Source organism: Cibotium barometz, chromosome 17, assembly GCF_041138505.1.
Source record: "Cibotium barometz isolate CiBa-2024 chromosome 17, ASM4113850v1, whole genome shotgun sequence".
Classification (NCBI taxonomy): Eukaryota; Viridiplantae; Streptophyta; class Polypodiopsida; order Cyatheales; family Cibotiaceae; genus Cibotium; species Cibotium barometz.
The window spans coordinates 22,647,163-22,671,404 of NC_141062.1; the positions used below are offsets into that span (position 1 = coordinate 22,647,163).

At 45.9% G+C, this 24,242-nt stretch overlaps 1 protein-coding gene across 3 annotated transcripts in view; it reads right to left on the reverse strand.

The window, feature by feature from the left end:
- Window positions 1-24,242, reverse strand: part of LOC147629792 (uncharacterized) — a 46,537-nt gene that overhangs the window by 14,559 nt on the left and 7,736 nt on the right. For 2 of the 3 annotated variants that reach the window (XM_086811317.1, XM_086811319.1), the window contains 2 exons: window positions 14,817-14,918; window positions 24-157 (listed from right to left, as the gene is read on the reverse strand). In XM_086811317.1, coding sequence (XP_086667443.1) covers window positions 24-157; window positions 14,817-14,918 — 236 coding nt within the window. The remainder of the gene's footprint in view (window positions 1-23; window positions 158-14,816; window positions 14,919-24,242) is intronic. The other variant, XM_086811318.1, reaches the window with a different exon arrangement.

Below are 24,242 nucleotides of genomic sequence, written 5' to 3' on the forward strand. Positions count from 1 at the left end.
AAGAGGTCAAAAAGAGAGCTTACACAAAAGATACTAGAGGCACGATTGAGTAAGGATATGAGATTCCACTGTGTTTGATGAGCCCAACAAATCACTGACTTAAATTTTTCTTTCACTAGAGGTCCATGTTGGCATGACTCCACTGCATTCTCCACACCTGTGACCAAAAGTAAACAAGAACCACACATTCCTCTTAAGTTTTAGGAAGACAGTAGGGAACTTATAGGACTTTCTACAATAACAAGTTAATATTTTCAGGATATATATCCTCTTCTGTTAGTAAACAAAAATGACATCAAACAAGAACCCTCTAAGGAAGAAAGAAACCCTGATGACAGGGAAAAGAGGGAGGGCGATGGGGGAAGGTTAGGGGCAAAGTTCGAACACATGCCCAGAAGGGTTAGGGGAGCACTAAACGAACTGATTCAGCTGGAGGCTCCCATTGAGAGGGGACTTGAACTCCAGATGGAGGCTCCCATAGAGAAGGGACTTGATCTCCAGATGCTAAGAAATGCTGGTATGACCTGCATAGCTTGGAAATCACCGTGAAATACTGCCAATGGCTTCTTATGTGTAGAAGCAATTGAACTGGTTCAGCTGGAGGCTTTCATCGAGAGCGGACTTGAGCTCCAGATGCTAAGAAATGCTGCTGTGACCTGCGTAGCTTGGAAATCACCATGAAAACACTCCCAATGGCTTCGTAAAATCCCCTCTATGGACTCCCTGTAATGGACACACTTGATGTGCCACACTGAGACTACTGATATCTCCCACTTGGACTCCCACAAGAGGACTCCCAAGGAGTCATTGAAACTTGGCTAGCCTCCACTACAGCAATTCAATAAGAGTTTAGGAGCAACCCCAAGCCTGTGACATTCTCCTCATAAAGCAAACTTGTGACCTCAAAGCCCCGTCTCCTCCCCAATCAGATCAGCAGCAGCTGAAGTCCCCCCAAACCATCCCCTCCCACAACAGCAGGGTTAACAAACTCCTGACCATTGCCCAAGACAAACATGCTCATGCCACTGATCTTGCAACTTCTGCAACGTCCCCCCCGCAAAATCATGGGGCACCCTGTGTAGAACTCCTTCCTCGCTTACCTGCCCATCCAGGTGCTCTCTCATGCAGACACTTTGGCCCCCTCTGCATTTGTGTGGTTATCTAGCACTCTCGCCCTAATTGGAACAGTTGTTTTCTCCTTTCTCATGAGCATGGCTCTGGATTGCAAGTGGGACTGCTGCTCATTCGCGACCACGATAAAGGACGAGACTTCTTGAAGATTCTTCTGGATATCTGTAGATCTGATTGGCCAGGCTTGCCATGGAGAACCTGATGGCTTCCATGTCACCAAGGCGATGGAGACACACCTTTTCGTCTTCTTAAACATTAGATTCGCCTTGGAACACGATGTTTAGAGATACTGCATTGTAAGGAGGATCAGCCGATAGAGCATGGGCTCAATGGTTGTATACGACTGAGTGCATAGATGAGCCCTACTCTATTCCGAAAGCCCTGGTGAAATCCAATTACTCGCCACCCTCCCCATCGTTCTTTTTGACTGCCACACCTACACCCTTTTGCACTACCCCCCCCCATCAGTACTCACCTTGCTTTTTAACCGCCACACCCACACCTTTCTTTTTTTTTTTTCAGAAAGGAGACTTCTATTAAGTATGAAAAAATTTTACAAAATGGAGATTTCACACCAAAAAAGGTGGAGATCTCAACCAATCAGGAGCCTCGTGCTGCCAACAGGGTCCCAAATGAGAGGACGTGAAAAAGATACCAATGTCCCACTCTCTCATAAACTGGCCGCGCTTCCTCTCCACAGCCCTCAAAGATCCCTGGATTCTGGCCTAGGTAACCATGATGGTGTGAATAATATCACTCCAAATCTTGCAAAGACACTGAGAAACAAGAACGGGACTACCCTCAATGGCCTCGGTGCATCTAGCCTTCCAGATATTCCAGGTTGAGATGCAATGTGCATGCTCTCCCCCTTGCTCTAAACTGGTTGCACCCTCATACATTGCTATTTCGACACTCCCCCTCAATGTGACGAGGTTCTATCACCTAACATGCTATACTGGAACTACACTCCTAGTCATATGCTAGGATAGTCCGTCTAGGATTGCCCTGTGGGCTACAATGTTGGCTCTGACTTGATACTTTACACACACGAGGATGGGGTCGCAACAAGGGGTGAGAAGCCATGCATCTCATGCTCTTTACTGCCTTTAGCAGCTTTTGATTGCAAGGTTTATTGGCTTGTTCTTCGCTTCAAACTCAGAGGCTTTGAGCATGGCCTTCTTATTTGCAAACGACTTGGTGGCTATGTTCATAGACTTTCCCGAGAGCTTTTTCTTTTCTTTCACACTTACACACTCATTCCACGTGTGCTCATTTGGCCGCATATTACATCAAAGTTTACATCTTTTTCCGATTCATGGTCTATTTTTGCCAACTCATATCAGCGGCATTTGCAAAGGTTACATGGTTTTTCCAAAGGAAAAATGTCAATGAAGAATTAGTCGTGGAGGCCCATGATGATGATGATGCACTTGCCTTAATCCATTCTGTTAGCCATGCAAAACCCATAGTGATAGGTCCTACTGCCTGCATAAGAACACCTACTTGTTAAAAGCTCTTTTACACCAAAAGATAATATGGCTAAGGTTTGATGACCTTCTTTGTATTTCTTTTATAAAAAAAACGTCATCTACCTCTTGCTGGCACTGTCGCCGACCTGGGGCGGTGGTACTGCTCGAATGATGGCTGCACCGACGAGCTTCTCACACTGATGGGCTACCTCTAAACTCCTTTCTTCCTCAAGCGTTTCCGTGCCGCGCGCTTGTGGACATCGCTATTGTCTTTGCTTTCTCTCTCTTTGCACGATGAGATGCTGCACAAGTGGGCATGCTGCCCAGCTGCACTGATCTGCTGCAGTTTGCTTTGCTATTGTTCAAGTTATTTTGAGGAGCTACAAAAGAGCTTCACACAGTCGGCTACTACTGCGTTCTGAGGTAAAAGTGTTGCTGTGCCCTTGAGCCCCTCAAAATCGGACCACCGGTTGTTTGAGATCTGAGATGATGTTTGTGATGAGAATCTTGCACAGGAGACTAGAGAGCTGCCAGCAGTACTAATTCCACCTCGCTTCTCTTCTTTTATGTTGGTCTCAATCTCACTGCTTGGAGAGCTCACGACTAGGCTGCCTTTATTTGTTGATGAAATGCTGCTCTTCTATGGATCTTGTTGACAAGCTTGCCTAGAGTTGTTTGTTTTGAGTACAGGGAGCTGCTTGCTAGAAAAGCCTAAAGTTGTCTAAAAAGGCTTTCTCCTCCTCTATCTTTCTCACAAATAATTATGTGATTCTAGCAAGTGAGGAGACAAGAATCTCCTATGGAGCCCCAAGAAACCTTACAAACCTTAATGCAAGGAAGGGAAACCAAAATCTAGAAATTAAAAAACCAAATATATTCTTAATGAAGATGCTAACCCTTATCACTTCATTAATAAAGGCTTCTAAGCACTTTCTAAGAACGAGTCCTAAGGGGCTCTGATACCATGTGAGAATTTTAGGAACCTAGGAAGGCTATAGTAAGTAGCTGATTCCATCATTAAGAAAACTAATTAAATATTAAGATACAAAATGAAAAAAGAAGTTGCCCCTAGACCCGCTTTATCAGATGTAGCTTCTTCGGGACAAGTAAAGGAAAGGAAGGCAAAGGAGCCTTCATCTACTGCCAAGATGGACTTCAAACCAGGGGAGGAGTGTCAAGTTTGATGGAGTCAAAGCTTCGCATGGTTCGTATGCATTTGAAGGATGCTGCTTTGAATTGGTGGCTAAAAGTAGTACAAGAAGGGACCAAGGACCGACTTCAAGACTTTGTTCAACAAGAAGTTTCTACCTGCAAGCTTCGAAGTAGATGTGCACAAGGGACGGGATGAGGTAAAGCAAAAGTTGGTGAGAATGTGGCATCTTACCTTAACAAATTTTCAGCAGTTTCTTTGAAGTTTACTTCATATACTCCCATTCCACCACTAATGGAGATGCGAAAGTTTGTGAATGGATTGCAACCTAAGCTTATGAAAGCAATTTATATGGTTGGATCAAAAACACTGAAAGAAGCCCAAGACAAGGCTTTACAAGCCGAGACCTTGTACATGCCTTGGATGGCCATCAAGACAAAGAACGACAATCGAGATCCGTCTCAAAGGAAGAAGTTTAAAGACCAATCCCCATCAAGAGCCGAGTCTCAAGAGAAGAAGGATGGGAGTAGGGACAAAACCCCACTCTTTCGAAGAAGATTGTTCCTCAAGCAACTTGAGGAATATGCCAAAGAAGGGAAGTGTTTCCAATGTGGAAAGAAGGGAAGTGTTTCCAATGTGGAAAGAAGGGACACTTGTCTGCGAGCAAGAAGCTATAGAGATCAAAAGATCTTCAGATTGACATCCTATCAAGAAGTTTGTCAAAAGGAGATTGCATTCGAGCAGTCTTGTACCATGAGGGCCATGTTGTGGCCAATGAAAGTCTTAGATGAGGATTTCTAGGATTGTATCGAAACATATTTTAGAATGGAAATTTTGTGACCTTTTCTTTTGTTATCAAGAAAGATTCTTTTATGAAGTAAACCCGTTTATGTATAACAAAGGACTTGAAGACCAAAAGTGTCTACAACTCAAGCTTGGGAGAAGGTACTACTATTGGCCTAGCAAAAAGAACATTAAGGTTTATGTTCACGAATGTTTGGAGGTCAAGTTTGACCAACAAAAGCTCGCAGGATTATTGCACCCATTGAATGTTCTATGGGAGAGCATTGTTATGGATTTTATCTTTGGATTGCCAAAGTCAAGGAATGATGGTATATAGACCTTTTCATGTTACCAAAAAGATCAACCATGTATGCTATCGGTTGGACCTCTGAGATCATTGGAGAACACATAATGCCTTCCATGACAATGTATTGAAACCATGTACAGGTTACCCCTAGAGGAGCTTGTTTTGGAGGATCCACAAGGGGTGAAAGAGCCATTCTATGAGAAAAAGAGGAAAGACAATGGTTAGAAAGTTCTTGTTGAGATTCAAGAGTTATTCGCTATTGGACGCGAAATGGATGCCAGAGGAGTACTTCCAGGACTATCCAGATATACTTCGAGCTTATGAGGAAGCAGTTGGTTTAGATATATTTGAAGTACAGGCATATAGACGTCTTGCGATCAAGACAGATTCAAGAGGGAGGGATTGTACATCTAGCCCTCTTCATTGTATATATATATTGGACTAGAATTGATCATTATTCTACTTATATAATGGTTACTTGGACATGCTCTAGTTTGGGTGGCAAGTTGCAACGATAGCCAAAGGAGCAAGATTTGTATTTGGGTGGCAATGATGCCAAATGACCCATTGACGGCAACGATGCTAGAACGAGATTTGTATATGGAAGGCAGCGATACCAGATATCTTGGACTTCACAATTGGGCGGTCATTGTGACTAGATGGCCCAGATGACTTCACAGTCGGGCGGTCATTGCGACCAGATGGCCCAGATGACTGTATTGGATTTCACAGTTGAGCGGTCATTGCGACCTGATGGCCCACACGACTATATTGGATTTCATAGTCAGGCAATCAATGCGACCAAATGGCCCATATGACTAGTGATGAACTCTCACGCAGTCCTCTAGTGACCAGATGGCCTTGAGGATAGTCTGAGTGATTTCCCTCAAGTGCCATATAGCTCAGCATAGTTTCCCATGAAACCAAACAGGACAATCTATGAACAAGAGGATCATTACTTGTGCACTACATTTTGATGTATATTTGAATTTCTTTGACATTGTGTGCTTTTGATGTGTGGACCAAGGTAGTTCCAAACGTACGAAACGATACGAGTTTAGTACGTGGTATAGAACGTTGCTGTGACTGATAAAGTACGTAAAAAACATTACATACTTTGTAATGTTAAAATCATATGTGTGTGTGTGATTGGTCAAGCAAGCTCAAAGTCTATATCTAATATCCTTTGCTAGACAGGGAGTGATGTATCAACACATATCACATTCTGCATTTCAGCCTATCTAAGAATTTCAAAATTAGCACTCACAACATAAACAATGTCTAGACATACCCAAATACACCATGATTGGAATTTGACAATTCAAGTAGATAGATCATCATAGTAGAAACACATGATAAATCAAAATCAAATGACAATGTCACATGTGTCTGATGTCATGAACACATAGCGCTATACAAAGAGAACCTAATAAATAGAAACACGGTGAGGAAGGTGAGAATTACATTCTCACGATGGCCTGCAAGTTAGTGGATAAAATAAACAAAGCGAACATAATATAAAGAGGGATGAGATATTAAATTAGTGGATAAAATAAAATAGAGAGTCTAGAGAAAAAGAACCTCTAAAGTGAGAAGGGTAGAGAGAGGAAGAGAAAGTTCAACTCCCATTTTTTGGGATTAGACTCTAGAGAGAGGAAGAGAGAGCTACTAAAAGCTGCAAGTTGATTCTAAGAAGAGAGAGAGAAGGCATACTAAATAAGATCAAAAGAGCCTAGATTATGAACCCTTGATTGGCCCTATGGGTCATCATCCATGTGTTGTCATGACGTTTTCCATAACATGACATGAAAATAAGCTAAGTTATGTCATGTATACTATGAGATTCGGGGGAGGTTCCACTGCCTCTTCCGAGCTGGGTTCGGACCACTTTCCAGGATCATGGACTCCCCGAATCAGAGATGCGTGGGACTTTTTCTTCTAGAGCTCCGTAGACACAGGGAGTCCTTAGTGAGATCCAAGTTTGCTGTACTTGCTCGAGAACCAGCACAGAGAGCTCTCACCGACTTCTTCCATACCAGCACTCTGAGGGCCGATCCACCCATCATACCCAGACCACAGGCTAGTGTAGGAGCTCCGCCGAGAGATGTGACACTCGACCGAGCCACTGAGTTATGCAAAGCTCGTCGCCCCAGACCCCATGGCCCTCGCCCACGGCCACGCCATCACCGGGCCATCATCTCCCATCACCGCAGGACCTTCTCGCGCCAGCTCAGTTTTACCACCTTGAGCACCATGTCACAGCAGCCCATGAGGGATGTATTAGGGTGATACGAGAGCTTTTTGCTCATGTACCTAGATCAGATTTTAAAGTTCTAGATTTTTGTTATCTTTCTTTATTACTATTTTGTACCCAGGATGATGTACCTCATGGATATGATATAACCTTTTGGTCTCATAGGTCATTTTCGCCTGTTGAAGACGTTAATACAACTTTCTCTCTTTTTTTCGTGACAAAATACATGTGGTACATAGAGATGCAGATGCGAGGTACATGTGGGTCCGAATATGCAGAGAGGGGCTCCGCGAGCTATATGTGGCGGTATGCTACTTTCCCCCAGCCCACTCCAGGTTTGCACCATCAGGAGAATCGCCCTATATACCACTATATGATGATATCATGAGGTTTGCTAGCATGGGAGACATATTACTATTGGGAGACTTTAATGCACGTACATGCACAGAGCAGACAGAGTTGTATGATACTCAAGAGGCTATGTACCGGGAGATCACGGCAAAGGATGTAGGGTTGCAGAGATCAGCACAGGATGAGGGGGAGATTACAGATTATGGCAGGCATTTTCTCACACTCGGGAGTGCACATGGGTCGGTCATATACAATGGCTTATCGAGATGGCAAGGATCAGATGCTCTCACACACTGGAACTCTAAAGGGGGAGCGAGCACAGTGGACTACTTGATGGGATCTCCTTTACCTGATGTGCGGGGTTTCACAATTTCTAGTAGGCCCATAGGCATAGCAACCGATCATGCATACCTAAGTTTCACACTAGTAGGTAGATCCCCGAGAGATGGGCCAGCCACTCATCTACCTAGGTACCCGAGATATCAGCTTACACGTGAGACAGTTGGGGTTTATCGAGATGCAGTATCTGATGGTTTGTTCGCTTTAGACCCGCATAGCCCTCTGGACGAGATCACGAGAGGATTCGCAGGTGTACTACATGCATCCGCCTCATATGCATTTCCCTGCACTATTATCCCTTCCACCCACCCCCGCAGCACTGCCCCACAGAACAGTTGGTATGATGATGAGTGTCGTGAGACACGAGCAGAGCTAAAGCGTGAGATTGCCATTGGGTCTCACACGCATAGACAGGCTCGGATGATCTTTCGGCGCCTTGTGTGGAGGAAGAAACGAGCCTATCTAGCTAAGCTAGAGGAGGAGATCTACCAACTCTTCCTGGGGAAGGACAGCAAGAAGGCATGGAAGATGTTTCAGGAGAGACAACCTGGTACTCCGATTACTGCACCTGAGGCATGGCATACTTATGCTAGAGAGCTATATGATGCACCAGGACAGCCCCCCACCCCCCCTCCACTGGGAGCTAGACCGGCTAGCAGCACCTTTTTTACTATGCGGATGGTGCTAGATGCAATAGACAAGTTACAGAATGGAAAGACACAGGATCATGATGGGCTAGTTGGAGAGCACTTCTCATATGCACGAGACACTTTGGCTCCGCTCATCGTACATGTGTTTAATCGTGCCATTTGTGAGGGTTTCCAGACAAGCTGGACAGAGCATATCATTGTACCACTCTTTAAGAGTGGGGACCCCATGGTACCAGGCAACTACAGGACGATCATGATTGGTCATTACTTGGCCAAATTATATGGCTCTATCTTGGAGTCGGAGCTGAGCCGATGGACAGAGAGGCATGGACATCGAGCACATGGACAGGTTGGCTTCAGGAGAGGATTTACTACCTTGGATCACATACTGACACTTCGGGCACTTATTGATGAAGAGGGCAGGGCACAGAAGAGAAGGATATACTGCTGCTTTGTGGACTTCCGCAAAGCCTTCGATACCGTACCACGTGCTAGGCTTATGCACAGATTGCATGACATTGAGGTACCCGAGGATATGCAGTGGGGGATATATGCTTTGTATGAGTCTGTGACACGCAGAGTCAGAGCTCCAGGCGGACTATCTAATAGGGTGACCAGCACGATAGGGGTGAAGCAGGGATGCCCGCTATCGCCCACCCTCTTTGGACTGTACATTGATGCGGTCTCTGATTATGTAGACAGATTGGGAGGCCCAGGGGCATGCTTGGTAGGGGTGTTGATACCCATCTTGTTATATGCTGATGATATTGTTCTAATCTCAAACTCTCCGGAGGGATTACAGAGACACCTGGATGCATTACAGGCCTTCTGTGCGGATAAAGATCTGACAGTGAACCTTGGGAAAACCAAGGTTATGGTGTTTAACACCACATAGGCATGGGTGACGAGATCAGAGCCTCAGTTCACTTTCCGAGGGGAGCCGGTAGAGTACGTCAGGTCATATGTCTACTTGGGAGTTACTTTCACAAGACCGCATTTCTCCCTGAAGGAGGTAGCAGCAGCTAGATTAGCTCGAGGGCATGTAGCCTTGGGGGCACTTGAGAGGCAGTGTGCACACATACAGTTTTAGGAGCCATGCACCAAATTGTGGCTATTTGATACGCTTGTCACACCGACCCTCCTGTACGGAGCTCCAATTTGGGGACCCCGTATACATCACAGATCTCAGAGAGGGACAGATGAGGGATGGAGGCAAATGGAGAGACCACTGATTATGATGATTGCCCACATGATTCGGAGCAAATCGTCAGTACCACATGAGATTGTTCGGGCTGAGCTGGGTGCCCCACTAGTAGTAACCGAGGCCCTATTCCAAGCAGTTACCTTTTTACAACGGCTCTGAGAGCTCCCTCAACAGAGGTACTCCCGATTGGCATTGACCTCATCCATACAGTTGGCAGAGGATGGAGATACTCATTGGTGGTACGCTCAGATGAGATCATGGTTTGACCTACATGGTTTGCGGATAGAGGCACTACCACCCTTTCAGTACAGTCTAGATTGTCCATTTTTGGATCTCACCCGCTTCGAGCAAAACCGCGTAATCAGGATGGATATCATCAGAGTGGACACAGAGAGGACATGGACTAGCCCCCTTGAGCCCTTGGGCACGAAAATGGCTCATTACAAGAGCCATTTTCTACACCTCTCACCGGATGATTTTATCACCCGCCCGGCGTACATGGATGTACTATCACATGGGATACGTTGTGCCATTGGACAGATCCGGACCTCATCACACCAGCTGCGGATTGAGACAGGGCGATGTGTGCATCAGATCTTGGATGACCGCATTTGTCAGCTATGCTACCAGGAGGTAGAGATAGAGGAACACTACATTTGCCGATGTACAGTCTATTATGAGATCCGAGGGAGCTCAGGAGACGGAGAGAGACTCCCTTGGCAGACAGGAGTCCGAGCCATGATGTACCTAGACAGAGGACCCTGACAGATTTCTTCGGCACCAACACCAGCAACCCAGCCCACACACCTCCTGATATCTCCTTCATTGGACCATCAGGGCACCGACCACGCTCCTAGGGAGTCACCACTGATAGAGCAGTTATCTTATGTCATGCTCGTCGGCCACGCTCACCAGGATCCCGACCACGGCATCCTCACCATCGCCAGATCAGAGCCATTATTGCTCGACATCGGAGGCGCCTACCTTGTCCTACGACCTCTCCATTCTAGACAGCCCCATGGCGGAGATACTTGATCTAAGGAGAGGGCAACACTTCAACTGATCACCATACATGGATCCACCTGATATACATTTTCCAGTATTTTCCAATATTTTTTACTCAGTATCATCTCGGAGTCTTACGGTTCTATTCTTATAACTGTAGAACAATCAGTTTATTGTACTTTCTAGTCTCATTTAGTTGTTCTCTTTGATGAGACACCAACTTCAGATGTACTCTCAGTTTTGGTCTAATAGGCCACTATGGCCTCTTAGAGACGTTAATATATCATTTCATTTCTCTCTGCTTTGATACCTGCTGGCTCTATGAGGACGTCCATTATTTTATTTCGAGATATTTTATTTTGGATGCGTATATCATCTACCGAGATTAATGTGTTTAGTAAGTTGTGTGCACTGGTATAATATAGTCAAGATTAATGTGTTTAATCAACTGTGTATTGACTAATATTATTTTGGATATAGGCGATGAGTGAGTCACAGATTATGTGTTAATCACAGACGGAACATACGTTGGACCACTATGAGATATTTTGGAAGACATGTGAACACCTTTTATGGTTGTATGTTCAAGCATTAATATTTTTGTAAGGCTAAGGCCTCAAACTTTTGTACATCATACCAATTAGTATTTTATACTTTTGTTAGCCCCAAGACTTTATATTTATTACTTGCTATATTTTTGTAGAGCTTTTACACTCAAAAACTCAAAAGCACTTGTGCTTTGTTTTTTGAGTTATCTTTTTGAAAAGCAAGCTTTCTAATGAGTGAGCGGTATAAAAGCCACACTCATTCACGGGAGATCCAATCTTGTGTCGGCGGTGATCTCTTTCTTATTCGCTAGCTCTGTTGTTTATTTAATTTTATTTATTAAGATTTATGCTTTTAATTTGTGCAAGTCTTTGTCATGCTCTAATTTTTGTACTTGAGAATTAGAATTTCTTCTCCCAAGTGTCTTAAAGGTCCTAACAAACTGCATGTAACACTCGTGCTTCTCTACCTCACGGACCCATGGTGTAACTCGCGGTGCCTAGGGGACTAGGACCTTTGACACACTTGTTGATACCATCAATGCATATTAAAACATTGAAATCTAGACAAAACATCCACAAATGCTGAAAATGAAGCTTGCACATGTGACACCGCATAGAGGCCAGAATGGGCCGACCCCCCCCCCCCCCCCCTTGGAGTATTTTATTACCAAAGGAGAATAATATCATGTACAAGCTTTGAGGGCCTTACTCTCCCCACGGGAGATGCCGTATTATCCATATACAACTGCCATAACATAACCCAACACCAGGCAACCAAGCCGGAACATAGGCTGTAGAAATGCCGAGCCAATAATATAATCCATATACTCCGTGTGGGTACTAATTTTTCCCCAAAAACCATGGGTCTTCATGCCATAGAGCTAGTATAGCAAGTACAACTCTCCATTCAGCTGATACAACAAGTACAATGGCTGGTACAATAAGTAGTGGCTGGTACAACTGGTATAGTGGTTAGTACAGCAAGTATAAATATTGGTACGACAAGTACAATGGCTGGTGCAGTAGTTACAGTGGCTGGTACAGCCGGTGCAGTGCCAATAATATAACCATATACCTCCATGTGGGTACTGATTCTTCCCCAAAAACCACGGGTCTTCATGCAATAGAGCTGGTATAGCAAGTACAACTCTCCATTATGCCGGTACAACAAGTACAATGGTTGGTACAACAAGTACAATGGTTGGTACAACCAGTATAGTGGCTGGTACAACAAGTACAAATACTAGTACAAATAGGTACAATGGCTAGCACAGTAGTTACAGTGGCTGGTACAGCAAGTACAATGTTTGGTACAGTTGTTACAAGGATTGGTACAACCAATACAGTGGTTGGTACAGGTACAGAAAGTACAAGGACTGGTACAACAAGTACGATGGCTAGAAATCATAATAAAATGATTAAATATCCTTGCCTTAAGTATTTCTTCGCGATGGAAGCCTCCAAAACAGCCCCCAATAGCCGGTATTCTTCATGGGCAGCCTTCAAGAGAGAGAGAAAGAGAGTAGCCATCATTAGGGCAGCTTGTAACGGTGGTAGAGGCTAGTGTGCATCAAGAGAGTCTCCATTAATGAAGAGAGAGGACTCCAATTTATAGATTTGGGCCTCCCATGACCTAAAATGGCAAGAGAAGGCTACAATGACAAATGGAGAGCCACACAATAGCTGAAGTGACAACTGTGAGGCCACTTGTCTCACTTTGATCCACTTTCTAACAAGTGTCAGGCCACTTGTCTCACTTTGGTCCACTTTCTTACCACATATCCCAATCTAAGAGATGGGTCCTTCCATATCTCTAAAATATCCCAACTGGTAGACATTCTGTCATAGGCACTTTGCCAACTCTTGGTATCTGCTCAATTCGAGATGTAATGACGCGAACAGAATTTCCATCGAAGTCGGGCCAAAAATAGCAACTCTCCTAAATTTTAGGAGTGTGGTCCTTTGTATTCCAGGATAATCCCCCATTCCCAAAGCTTGTACTTTCCAAATATTTAGACATCTTGGAGTCCACAAGACCCCTTTCATACTAGGAAATGTCCAAGCTGGTGACACATGGCAACAGGACCAATAGGGCAGATAGCTTCACTCTAGCACAACCTCATCCAAGTCCTCAGAAACTTTCTCCTTCCATTGGCCCTGCCACAACAGATATTGACAGGGTCCTTCAGGAGATCAGTTTTTTCCTCCAAGCTTTCAAGAAGCATGAGCAGAGTCTTTGTTGTAGCTTAGCCTTGTTACAATATCTACAGGAGAAGACCTTTGCTAGCCCATAAGTAGGCATTCATACCGAGTGCCACCATCACCCCCTTTCAACAGATGCAATGATTCTGAGGAGTCTCAATGACATTGCCTTTGGGGCTGCCTGCCTAAAGGCACAACAGGTTTGGTGGTGGATTCTTCACCTTTTCACAATGGACAAAGTGGCAATCTACTTTGTCACTTGGGGCACCATCGCCTAGCCCATGGAGGCAAAGCCACCCCTTTCTTTGAGTACGACGGCACAGGTTATGCATTAAGACTTCCACACTTCCAAATCATTGCCATCACCACTGCTGAGATTCCAATGGCCCCATGAACTCCACTACACCCCACTGATCAGCGACGGAAGCTTGTCATAGCATAGCAGCCGCAGGGCTATAGAGGGCATGGTCGCCTCCTCAGCTGAGACCATCCATTTCATTGGAACAAATATCATCCACACCACAGGGTCGATGGAAATGTCTACAAGGGGGTTCAGATATTATGCAACAACAGGGCCGATGGAAATGTCTACAAGGGGATTCAGAGATTATGCAAAAACGGGGCCGACAGAAATGTCGCCGGGGGTTTGTCAGAGCATAGCAGCCACAGGACTATAGAGGACATGGTCACCTCCTCAGCTGAGACCATCTATTTCATTGGAACAAACATCATCCACACCATGGGACCAATGGAAATGTCTACAAAGGGGGTTCAGAGATTATGCAGCAACCCTGTGTAGCTTTTGTCCGCACTTGGAGCCTAGGACCTTTCCTCATCCGAGGCAATAGCGGTGAAGTATGGCACTACAGGCCCGAACTGTGCCTGCTTCCCCCACCCTTGGATGTGGTCTTCTTCTAAAAGCAGCCAGCCATGTAACACCCCCCCCCCCCCAAGGAAGCTATGTACATTCTACCTATTCAGAGGGTTGTAATCTGCTCCTGAGTGAGACTTTTCTTGTTCTACTAATTAAAAGATCTATTCTTGGAAGAGAAAGAAGAGAGGCAGCTCACCCTCCAAATGAAATTGTGGCCAAGGGAGTTCGGATACAACTCTCAAATTGCAGGCTGTATAGATGTTGAAAGTTGCACATAGCATCAATGTACACTGTTTTTCTTTTTTCTTTTTTACTTTAAGGTAGCTCCTCAACACCAGGTCCCCTCCATAATCCAAGTGCCCATGTGCCCATAAACCCCATGTAAGCCCACCCTTCAATCACCTTGTCATTGGGCTATATCTTAAGAGTATATACACAGTGAGGATAATTAAATTATGGTCTTGATTCTATATTTAATCACCTACAGCTTACAGACATTGTGGAGAAAAGAGGAGTACAAATTTTGGTTATGAGGGTTAGAGAATCGACCTTGATCAGAAAGAAAAGCTTGTCGTTTCAAGAGTGACGTGACCTCGGAAAATTGGGCACTTGTTAACTCAACTTGGCCACGGAACTCTACAGTCTTTACATCTTCATTCCACAAAAACAGCACATTAACTTAGAAAGCACCCATTAACAAAACTCTAAAACAAGCAAAGAATCCAACACAAATTGCACATAGGAACAAAATTTCTCGTACTGATTGAAATATCCAATGTGCAATTCAAGGGGAGCTCGGCGAGCTCAGCTCTCCCATGTGTGCCTCCTGAGCACGCCCCCCCATCACCAGCATTCCTCATGCAGCTCCCCCATGCCTCCCTTTTGTACGCAGCTCCCCACCGCCTCCCTTCCTTCTGCCCCCCCCTGCCCACCAGCCTTTCTTATCACTTCCTCCTCCCCATGCAGACCTTCCCTCCTTCACGCAGCCTCCCACCCCTCCGCCTCCCCTTGTCTACCCTCTCGGCCTCCTCTCCCGTCACCCTGCTCTCCTCCGGGCAGACCCATCTGCCTTAACTCTTTTTCTTCGTGCCCTGCCTCTCTGTGCCCTCCTGCCCCTCCCCTGGTTTTTTGCCTCCTTCCTTCGATCTGCTCACAGATTTCCCATTTTTCTCTTCATTAGTCATTTTTTTAAAGCCTCAACTCCATGGCAGTTGTTCCACCTTCCCCTACCGAGACCACCCTTCAGCCAGTTATCTAAAACGGATGTCCAGCTCTTGTCAACCAAAATTGCCTCTTTGCAAGCCTCTTCCTTGGTCTGCAAACTTGTTGGTAGCCGACCTGCCAAGGGATCGATTCGGGACCTCCTGCAAGCCACTTTGATCGGTGACGAGGGTTGGATCTACAACATTCCTGGGGAACAGCTACATTCAGGTGGAGTTTGACTCTGCCGCCTTGGCAAACCGAACCAAGTCCTGTTGCAGATCTGCATTGCGTTATGCAATGCTCATGGGCAATTTGTTGGATGGCACCACGGCCTCTCGCCTCTCTCTGATCCCTTGACATCTTCGTCAAGCATCCCAGTGACCGATTACTTGCAAAAAGTATCGCAACCTCCTCCATGCGCCCGGCAGTACCCTCAAACAAGTCATCGAGACTCCGAGACGATAGTTCCAGCGGTCGTCAGGGCAGCAAGTCTCCCGTTCATCATGTGCTCATGGCCTCACTTGAGAATCTTCCCCAATTCATCAGGATTCCTTGCCTCGGCAGCTCTTGTATTCAGCAGCGGCAAGTGTTGTTCTTTGGACTCCCTGGACAATGTTTCATTTGTCGTCAAATGGGACATCTCGCGAGGACCTACACGCACCGGCGTTCAAATGACATAACATTGCCCCAAGTCGCCCCTCATGGCAGGAAGACCAGCCAAGAGATCACCCCCATGCATGGTGCTTCCCCCTCCACCCCCAACAAGTTTCTAAGGACGCACCTCCTTAGCAAGCTCAACAGCAATCAACCTCAAGGCCGCAGTGGGCAGCCTGCCAGCCACAACCTTGGCAACACAGGCGTACAAGGAGAAGTGATCAGCAGAAGTCACTTGGCACCAGTCCCGGCATGGGCCCTAAAGGAACAGTTTCCACAAAGAACTGTTACTCACATTTACCAAATATCCAGACACAAAGTCATTCATGAGATTCGGCGGGCTAGTCCTATCCCAATGGGGCCTTCCTCTTCGAACCCTCCTCCCCAACATGCCAAGGGCCTGTACTCTCAAGTGCCTCCCCCACTTGGTCCTTCGGTTGGTCCTTCAAGGGAAATCATCCCCCTCCCCACCCCACACCCCACAACCCCAACCCTAGCACCACCACACCCCCCCCCCCCCCGACTTTCCCTTGACATCTTCTTCTCGCTCTCACCCCCCCTTCCCTGCCTCCCTCACCGCCCCCCACCTTGCCTCTTCATTACCACCAGCCTTCTGTAGCACCTGTTCCATCACGCTCCCGAGTCCAGCAACTAGCTCCACACTACCCTTACTCTGTGGACATGATCATCTCGCCAATTGCAGTCCTTTCACCAAAGTCTACCAGCCCCCCCTCTCGGATCATGTGGCAGTGGACTACTCCTTCCTCTCATACCTCCCCGTGGAGTTGAGCTCCTTCTCTGAAATGGTGGTCCCTCACCGTATTTGTGTGATCCTTCACCACTCACTCCACTCCCTCGGTCGGAAGTGGGAGCTGTTGCCTTCTCCTTCCCATTGAGCATCGCCCTTGGCCACAAGAACTACTGCGACTCAGTTTTCCTTGGCCATCTTGGATCAGGCCATAGACTTCTCTCACTATTTCAGAAAATTTCAACCTGGCTGAAACCATTAGCCGGTGTTGGCTGTGCCAAGATGAGTCATGCAGATAGCATCTTGGAACGTCTGAGGCCTTGGGGATACCCATTGCCACTGATAGAAGATGGTTGTCCAAGAGGAGCTTCAGCATGGGAAACAACATCAACATCCTACTCATTCAGGAGCATCATCCCCAAGGCACAATTACAGTTTTTAATCTCCAGCAGCTGGTCTGAAACACCCCAAGTAAGAATTCCTCGTACATCTGTGTCCGCTGAAGACCAATACTCACAGTTGAATGCCCGAGAAGCACGTCCATGCCACTGCAAATTCGTAACATCCGATCAACACACGTACATACAAACAAGGTAACATAAATGAATTTGACTCGTGCTCGCCACCAAACCATAGGCTCCAAACCACACACAGTGGTAAGCCAACCTTGAGCTCGAGACCAACACAACCATGGCAGGTCCATACCCTCCAGGCATGCGCGTCCTATACCACACACCCTTGGCACAGCTAACCAGTGGGCTAACCACATGCTGGGTGCCTTGGGAGGTCCCTCCAACACACTTACGAATAAGCCACAAACTCAAGTATATAGCCCAATGACCAATTCACACTGCTATATAAACTATGTCCAGCCAGTCTCTAAGCCTCGTGATATCCCCTGCTATTAAGAGAAGACCGGGAGACAATTCGGATACTGGTGTCGAAGTGAAGCAACATTCTCCCAAGTGTTGTCTTCATCCGTACGATCCCTCCATCTAACATGGAGAACATAAACACATAGATCCTCAAGTCTTGCGAGCTCTTGGTCAAAAACCAAGTTATCTCTTGCACCAAGTACCTCTTTCAATCTACTTACATGAAAGACAAGATGCATATGTACTCTATCCGGGAGATGCAACCTATAAGCAACCTCATTAATCTTCATATAAGGTCCAGCAAATCTCGAACACAGCTTATCGACTTTTCCAGTCCACATTACCTAAGAACTTTTTGAAATTCTCAAGTAAACCCATTGGCCTTCTTCCAAGACTCTATTTAGCATAAAATTGCTCGTTATCATGCACACTCTTTATGCTTTCTCTTGCAAAGAGCAACATCTCTTGCTCTCTCTAAGCCAATCATCCACGAGGCTCTGGGCTTATAGACATACATCAGCATAAAAGGGTTCATTTTCGTAGCTAAATGCTTACCACCATTGTAAGCAAACTCTACTAACGGAAGATACTCTTCCCAATCAGATTATCTCATAGAGACATGCACGCAGCATGTCTTCCATGGTCTGTTTCACACGCTCTATCTACCTATCAGACTCAAGATGATAAAATAAACTCACACTCAACTTTGTGTTTCGCCAGAAATGTCCAGTTAACTTAGAATCTCGATCACTAATATTATCAACTAGCAAGCCATAAAGGCTAAACAACTTCGCAATAAACAAATGAGCAAGTTGCATAGCTGACATTATCTCTTTCATAGAAATAAATCTCGCCATCTTAGTGAGTCGATCAACAATCACTGATATGGGCATTATTTCCCCTCAAAGTCCATGGTAATTCACCCACAAAATCCATAGAAATACGTTCAGCTTTATGGACTTGGCATCGGTAACAATTTCAAACATATTGTTAAACATCAGCTTTCAACTTTGACTAGAAATCCCTTCTTATCAAAAGCCCAGTCCCTAGTACACCCAGTCCCTAGTACACCCAGACACCCAATAGAAGGCATGCCATGACACTCAAACATGATGCGAGATCAACATCGAGCACCCGGTACACAGACCCTTCTCTTTCAGAAGAGCAAACCATTCCGATATTCATCCCTTAGGGATCGTGGCTACTATCAAGTTGAGTTCAATTCGCCTGCAGCTTCGGAGAGATCCCTTAGGGATCGTGGCTACTATCAGGTTTGCGAGTTCGTAGCACGTCTTCGACCCAACGTCAAACCCTTTGGCTGGTGTCTCAAGCTCTCTTGTGACAATTTGCTTCCTAGACTTAGGAAGGAATACCTTCCTCTCCTCCGGTGCCATCAGGAGGGTGATGGGATCCCCCCCCCAACTACTGCTTCGATTCTTGCTCGAACGGCCGAGATTCCATCCCTTCGTATCTGCATTGCATCATAGGAGTTAGTACCTCATGCCATATCGCTTCCTAGCCTTTTGGGAGACCCTACTTTGCAAAGAGTTGAGTACTATGGCCTCCTAGGCCAATGTTTCATTTGTCAACACATGGGACACCTCGCTAGAGCTTGTCCTCATTGGCAATCCAAGAGGAACCCCCACCCCACCCTTCTTTTCACGGGCCCAGTTCAAATCCTCCTCAAGGGGATGGGAGGGACACCGCCAAGACCCGACCTCAATTGAGACCGGCGCAAGAGAGTAGCAGACCGTGGGCCCGAGGCGGAACTGCCAGTGACTTCCAGAGCAGAGCGGTGCCGACAGGCACGCCAAGCTGGCAGGATTTAGGAAGATACGATTGTGTCAAAGAACCGTTACGAGCATTTATCTCAGTAGCCCCCCCCCCCCCCCCCCCCCCCCCCCCCCCACCCCCACTGGCACGGGAGAGTGGCAGCCGACTTCAAGAGCAGAGCATGGTGTCCTACAGTGCTGAAACAGCATTGTATTGAAGAGGTTATTACCCTCTTCCGTCCCTGCTTTGGTGTAGGAACTAACTACACCGGTTCCTGTTCAAGGAGGCAACTAGCCTTTGCATATAAGCATGAAATTCACACAACTGTACCTGATTTTATCTGATGAGAGCATTTCCATAGTCTGCAAGAGAGAGAAAGAGAGAGAGAGGCTGTGGGGAGCAAGCTCAACCCTCAATTCATGAGTTGTAGGGCAAGGGAGTGCACCACAAATGCTGGTTTTTCTTGCAACAATCCACCATGATGGCTGCAAATGAGCCTCATTTTGCCCAAATTCCCACGCTTCCCTCTTCTCAATGAGGAAAATGCGCATAAATGACACTTGGCACATTTTTAAGCCTTTTCCACATGCAATCTTCCAGGCTAAAAATCTCCTGACTGGTTCACATTCTCACAACAGTCCTTTGTCAGCTTTTGGTCCCCTTGACATTCCGCACAAACTGACGCGAACACTTTTCAATTCCGACACTGCCAAAAATAACAGTTCCCTAGATTTTAGGGATGATGTCATCTGCATTCCTTCTGGTCTCCTGACCATCTTTGACCACTATGGTCACTTCAGAATTTGCTTAGAATTCAAGATACATTCACATTTCGGTGGCGGCCACTTACTAGTGTAAACTGGCCTATACCCTCATTCAATGGCCATGTCCTGGACACTGTCCTTCATCTTTCAATGCAGTTCTCAGGCTTAGCCAACCACTGGTCCAAAGTCCCACTGGTTGACCCATTCTGACATTGCAATGGCCCAAGCCCTTCCAAGAGATCCCGGGGGAAAGCAACAGCAACCAAAGAGAAAGAAAAGAAAAATATATATTTATAAAGAAATGTAAATAAGGAAAACAACTGCAAAAAGTTTCACCTCTTGGTGACACGGTGCAAGGGATGGGCGCACAGCAGCGAGACAGCAGGTTCTGGCGGACGTGGAAGCACGTGCGGAAGCAGCCAGGCAAAGGTCACGTGTGCTGGTGGGGTCGCATGAGTGGAAGCAGCCAGGCAGGCGGTTTATCCGCAACGTGGAACAAGCCCGCATCGTCATCATAACCTTCGCCTCCCCCCTTTCGTATGCGCCTTCCTCTACTTGGTGCTAGAGTTGCACCGGGCTTTGTGAGTTTGAGAGGCTGCTCGGTGCTCTCTGGATCTATGCTCTAGGAACTATGACTGAGAAGGCAAGATGTGACTAGGAGGCAGATTACAGGGTCCTGTCATGGTCAGATGCACAGAGGGCTACAGCGTGAGCCTTTATGGAGTCAAAAATCTGTTCGTCTGGAGTGCTACAGTGTTTGGTTCAGAAAACACTCCATGGGAAGGCCACGATGGAAACTGTTTTGAAAGCCGGTTTCATCTCCTTACGAAGAGAGAGCAAGGGTGTTCTGAAAAGTGCCTTGGCTAGCAAGTGGTAGGACTTGGATCATGGGACACATCCAAGGTAGACTTGCAAGAGAGCAAGAGCACCATGAGAGGTGCCGGCTAGCAAGTCTCGAGCCTTGAGTGTGTACGAGGTCCTCGAACACTTAGCTTGAAGGCGTTTTGAAGACAAAGATCAAGGGTTAAGGCTTTGTGAATGGCTCTTGACGAAGAAGACATGGGGCAAGGCTTGCTAAGCACTCATTGGAAGACCTGGGTGAAACTATAAGGGATCCTATTGGTGGGGGATTCTACAAGTTGTACTTTGTACTCAAATTTGATCAAGTAAAGAAATACCACAAGGGGCACCACTGCGTTTTGGGGCCAATCGATGTCCATGTATTATTTGCAGGAGCACTCTAGCTCCCCCTATTTGTTTTCTTTTCCAGGTCCCCATTGATGAAGTGTTTTGTGTGCGAGTGTTTGTTTCACCGCCCATCAAATTTCTAAAGGCCGGTTTCAATTGCCGGGATATCGTCGACTTTCTCAAGGAGGCAAGCCTGTGGTTGTCACATCAAAAGCTTCAACATGTTGAAAGTGAAAAGGAAGTGCAAGAGATAGTGCATGATTGTGTGTCTTTGCCTACCTGAGGTGAAGAGCAAAAGCTAAAGATGAAGCTCACGAGAAAAGACACCAAGGACAAGAAGTAGTCAGCTAGGAACAAGAAGCAGTTGAAGTGTTATGGTGCAAAAGATGGGTTGAAGGCTATGACTTTCGACAGTTTGTCACCGGTGGTATCTTCACGGAGGCTTCATGGGGTTCGGAAGGTAGCTCCTTACTATGTATAGCAGTGGCGATCTACTATGCTTCATTAGGGACTTGTGCTTACCACTTGGGTGGAGTGCAAGCAGCATCCATGAACATAATAAAGTACTTGATGTATCATACCAACATACATGCATCTCATCCTAACACATCCAGAGTATTACCCATGTATTCCCAAGGGTACCAGGATCCAATGGCACCAGAATACAATAATACCTCGGAAAGTCTATGCATACATGCACAAATAGAGTTCGATCCATAATCAATAGTAACAGAGGGAGGAATGAAAGAACTAATTGTACTTTTGTGGAGTGTGACACTGCTCATGAGCCAATGCACATGAGTAGAGATGTACCTAGATACACATGAGCCAATGCTCATGAGCCAATGCACATGAGTAGAGATGTACCTAGATACACTGTAGTCAATGCTAGTTGATAGTTGCATTGTAGTGAGGAGTTGCTAGTGAATTATGGTTTGTGAAGGCAACTGCCAGCTCCACGTAGAGAATAGATGTATTTATAGCATTTTTCGTGCACATGTCTTTTGCAAAACGGGCTTCGATCCATGACATTCTACTACTAGTATATTTATATTTTTCACTTATTATATATTGTGATGCCAAATGTCCTATTAATTTGAGTATATTTAAAACATAATGTGTACATGATGTCAGAATTTAATTTGATGAGACTTTGCAAATGTGTTTACTCGTATTTGATCATAGGCATCCATTCAAGCACCTACACCAAACAAACTCTAGGACTGCTCGCAAGACTTATGCCCTCCATAGAGTTATCCATAGTTGCAGTTATAGTTCATGGTGCGGCCGACTGTGAACCATACCCAACTTTACCATCTCATGTGACTAGTACACAACATCATAGAAATCCCATAAGCAGATGTACTGTCAGCCTCAGTGCGTTCGGGTGAATACAAAGATGTCACCAAGCGACTCCTAGATGACAACTGAGCCTGTCTGTAACAAGGGAGCGGAGGCGCTACCCCCCCTCTTGAGCATCAGGCAATGCTCCAGACCTATGCTCTGCTAAACCTGAATGAGCTGTCGCAAGAGTCGGCTCCAACTCAAAGGCATCAAGATAAAGCTGCAATACTTAGGTGAATCTGCTAAGTCACCCTCCTCCATCCTCTTCGCATCCATCGGTGAACAGTTCTTGAACTTCACAAGATAGAGACGGGAAACTTTACCTTGTACCTTTCTTTCCTTGTGTGCCAGTATCGGCTCGGGAATAAGAACCTCATCAAGTTCCTCCACTTCCGTCTGAGCCTCATCTGATACATCCACAGCACCCAAAACCATCACTGGGTGTGATTCATGCGAGATGGCCATGAGACATATGTGGGAAGTACTTAGTGGATGTATAGTTTAGATGCATTGAGTGCTTTCATATGCTCATGTTGTACCTTCAGTCGTGGGTCCTGTAGGGATACCCATGGGTGTAAGGCTTGCGAGCAACCCTGAGACTGTTATTTTGGAGTGGGTAGAGCATCTTCAGAAGCATATTGTTTGCGAATGCATATATGTGTCATGCATATGTTGTCATATGTAGAATGATGCATGGTTTTGTTTTTGGCTGACAGAGGTTACGTGTTTCCACTTGGTTTTAGACTTTTGCTGCAGGTTCTAAAGGAACAAGCAAGAGTTGTTTGTCACTCTGATGTGACAGTGTGGCTATTTTGTCCAAGATGATTGTTTCATCACCCAGATGCACAGGAGGGGCATTGCTTTTGTCATATGGGGAATCTTTGCAAATACGATGCCTTACTGTGTTATTGAGTGCAATCGATGACGCTTGCTATTTTTCAAGAGGGGGGTATGTTATGACCCTGTGTTTTTCTCTAGAGAATACGCAGGTGGGCACGAGCACGGGATGGACAGTGTGAATGGCATCAGTTTGGATATAAAAAAGAAACCTATATGTGTGACCAGCCCAAGTGTGAAAGGGACAAAAGAGGATTTTAAAGTTTATAAGGTTTTTAAACCTTTGATGATTTAAAATATTATTTTTATGGAAGTATGCGTTTTTATTATTTGCTTTTGGCTTTTTGGAGAAAAGCGAAATCACATCTTTATTAAAGGCGCACGGTGGCGGAGATTCGGGGTGTGGGTCATCGTCGAGTGTCGTGTGGGTGTGGCGCATCATGTTGCGGTCACAGTCTGACTATCTCTCTCTCTCTCTCTCATGTGGGCTGGCTACAAGAGTTGTCATGCGGCGTGTGGAGTCGTGTGGTGTATGCAAGCGCATGGCTGGTCGCCAGAAAGCACAAACAACACGCAGAACCTCAGCGCA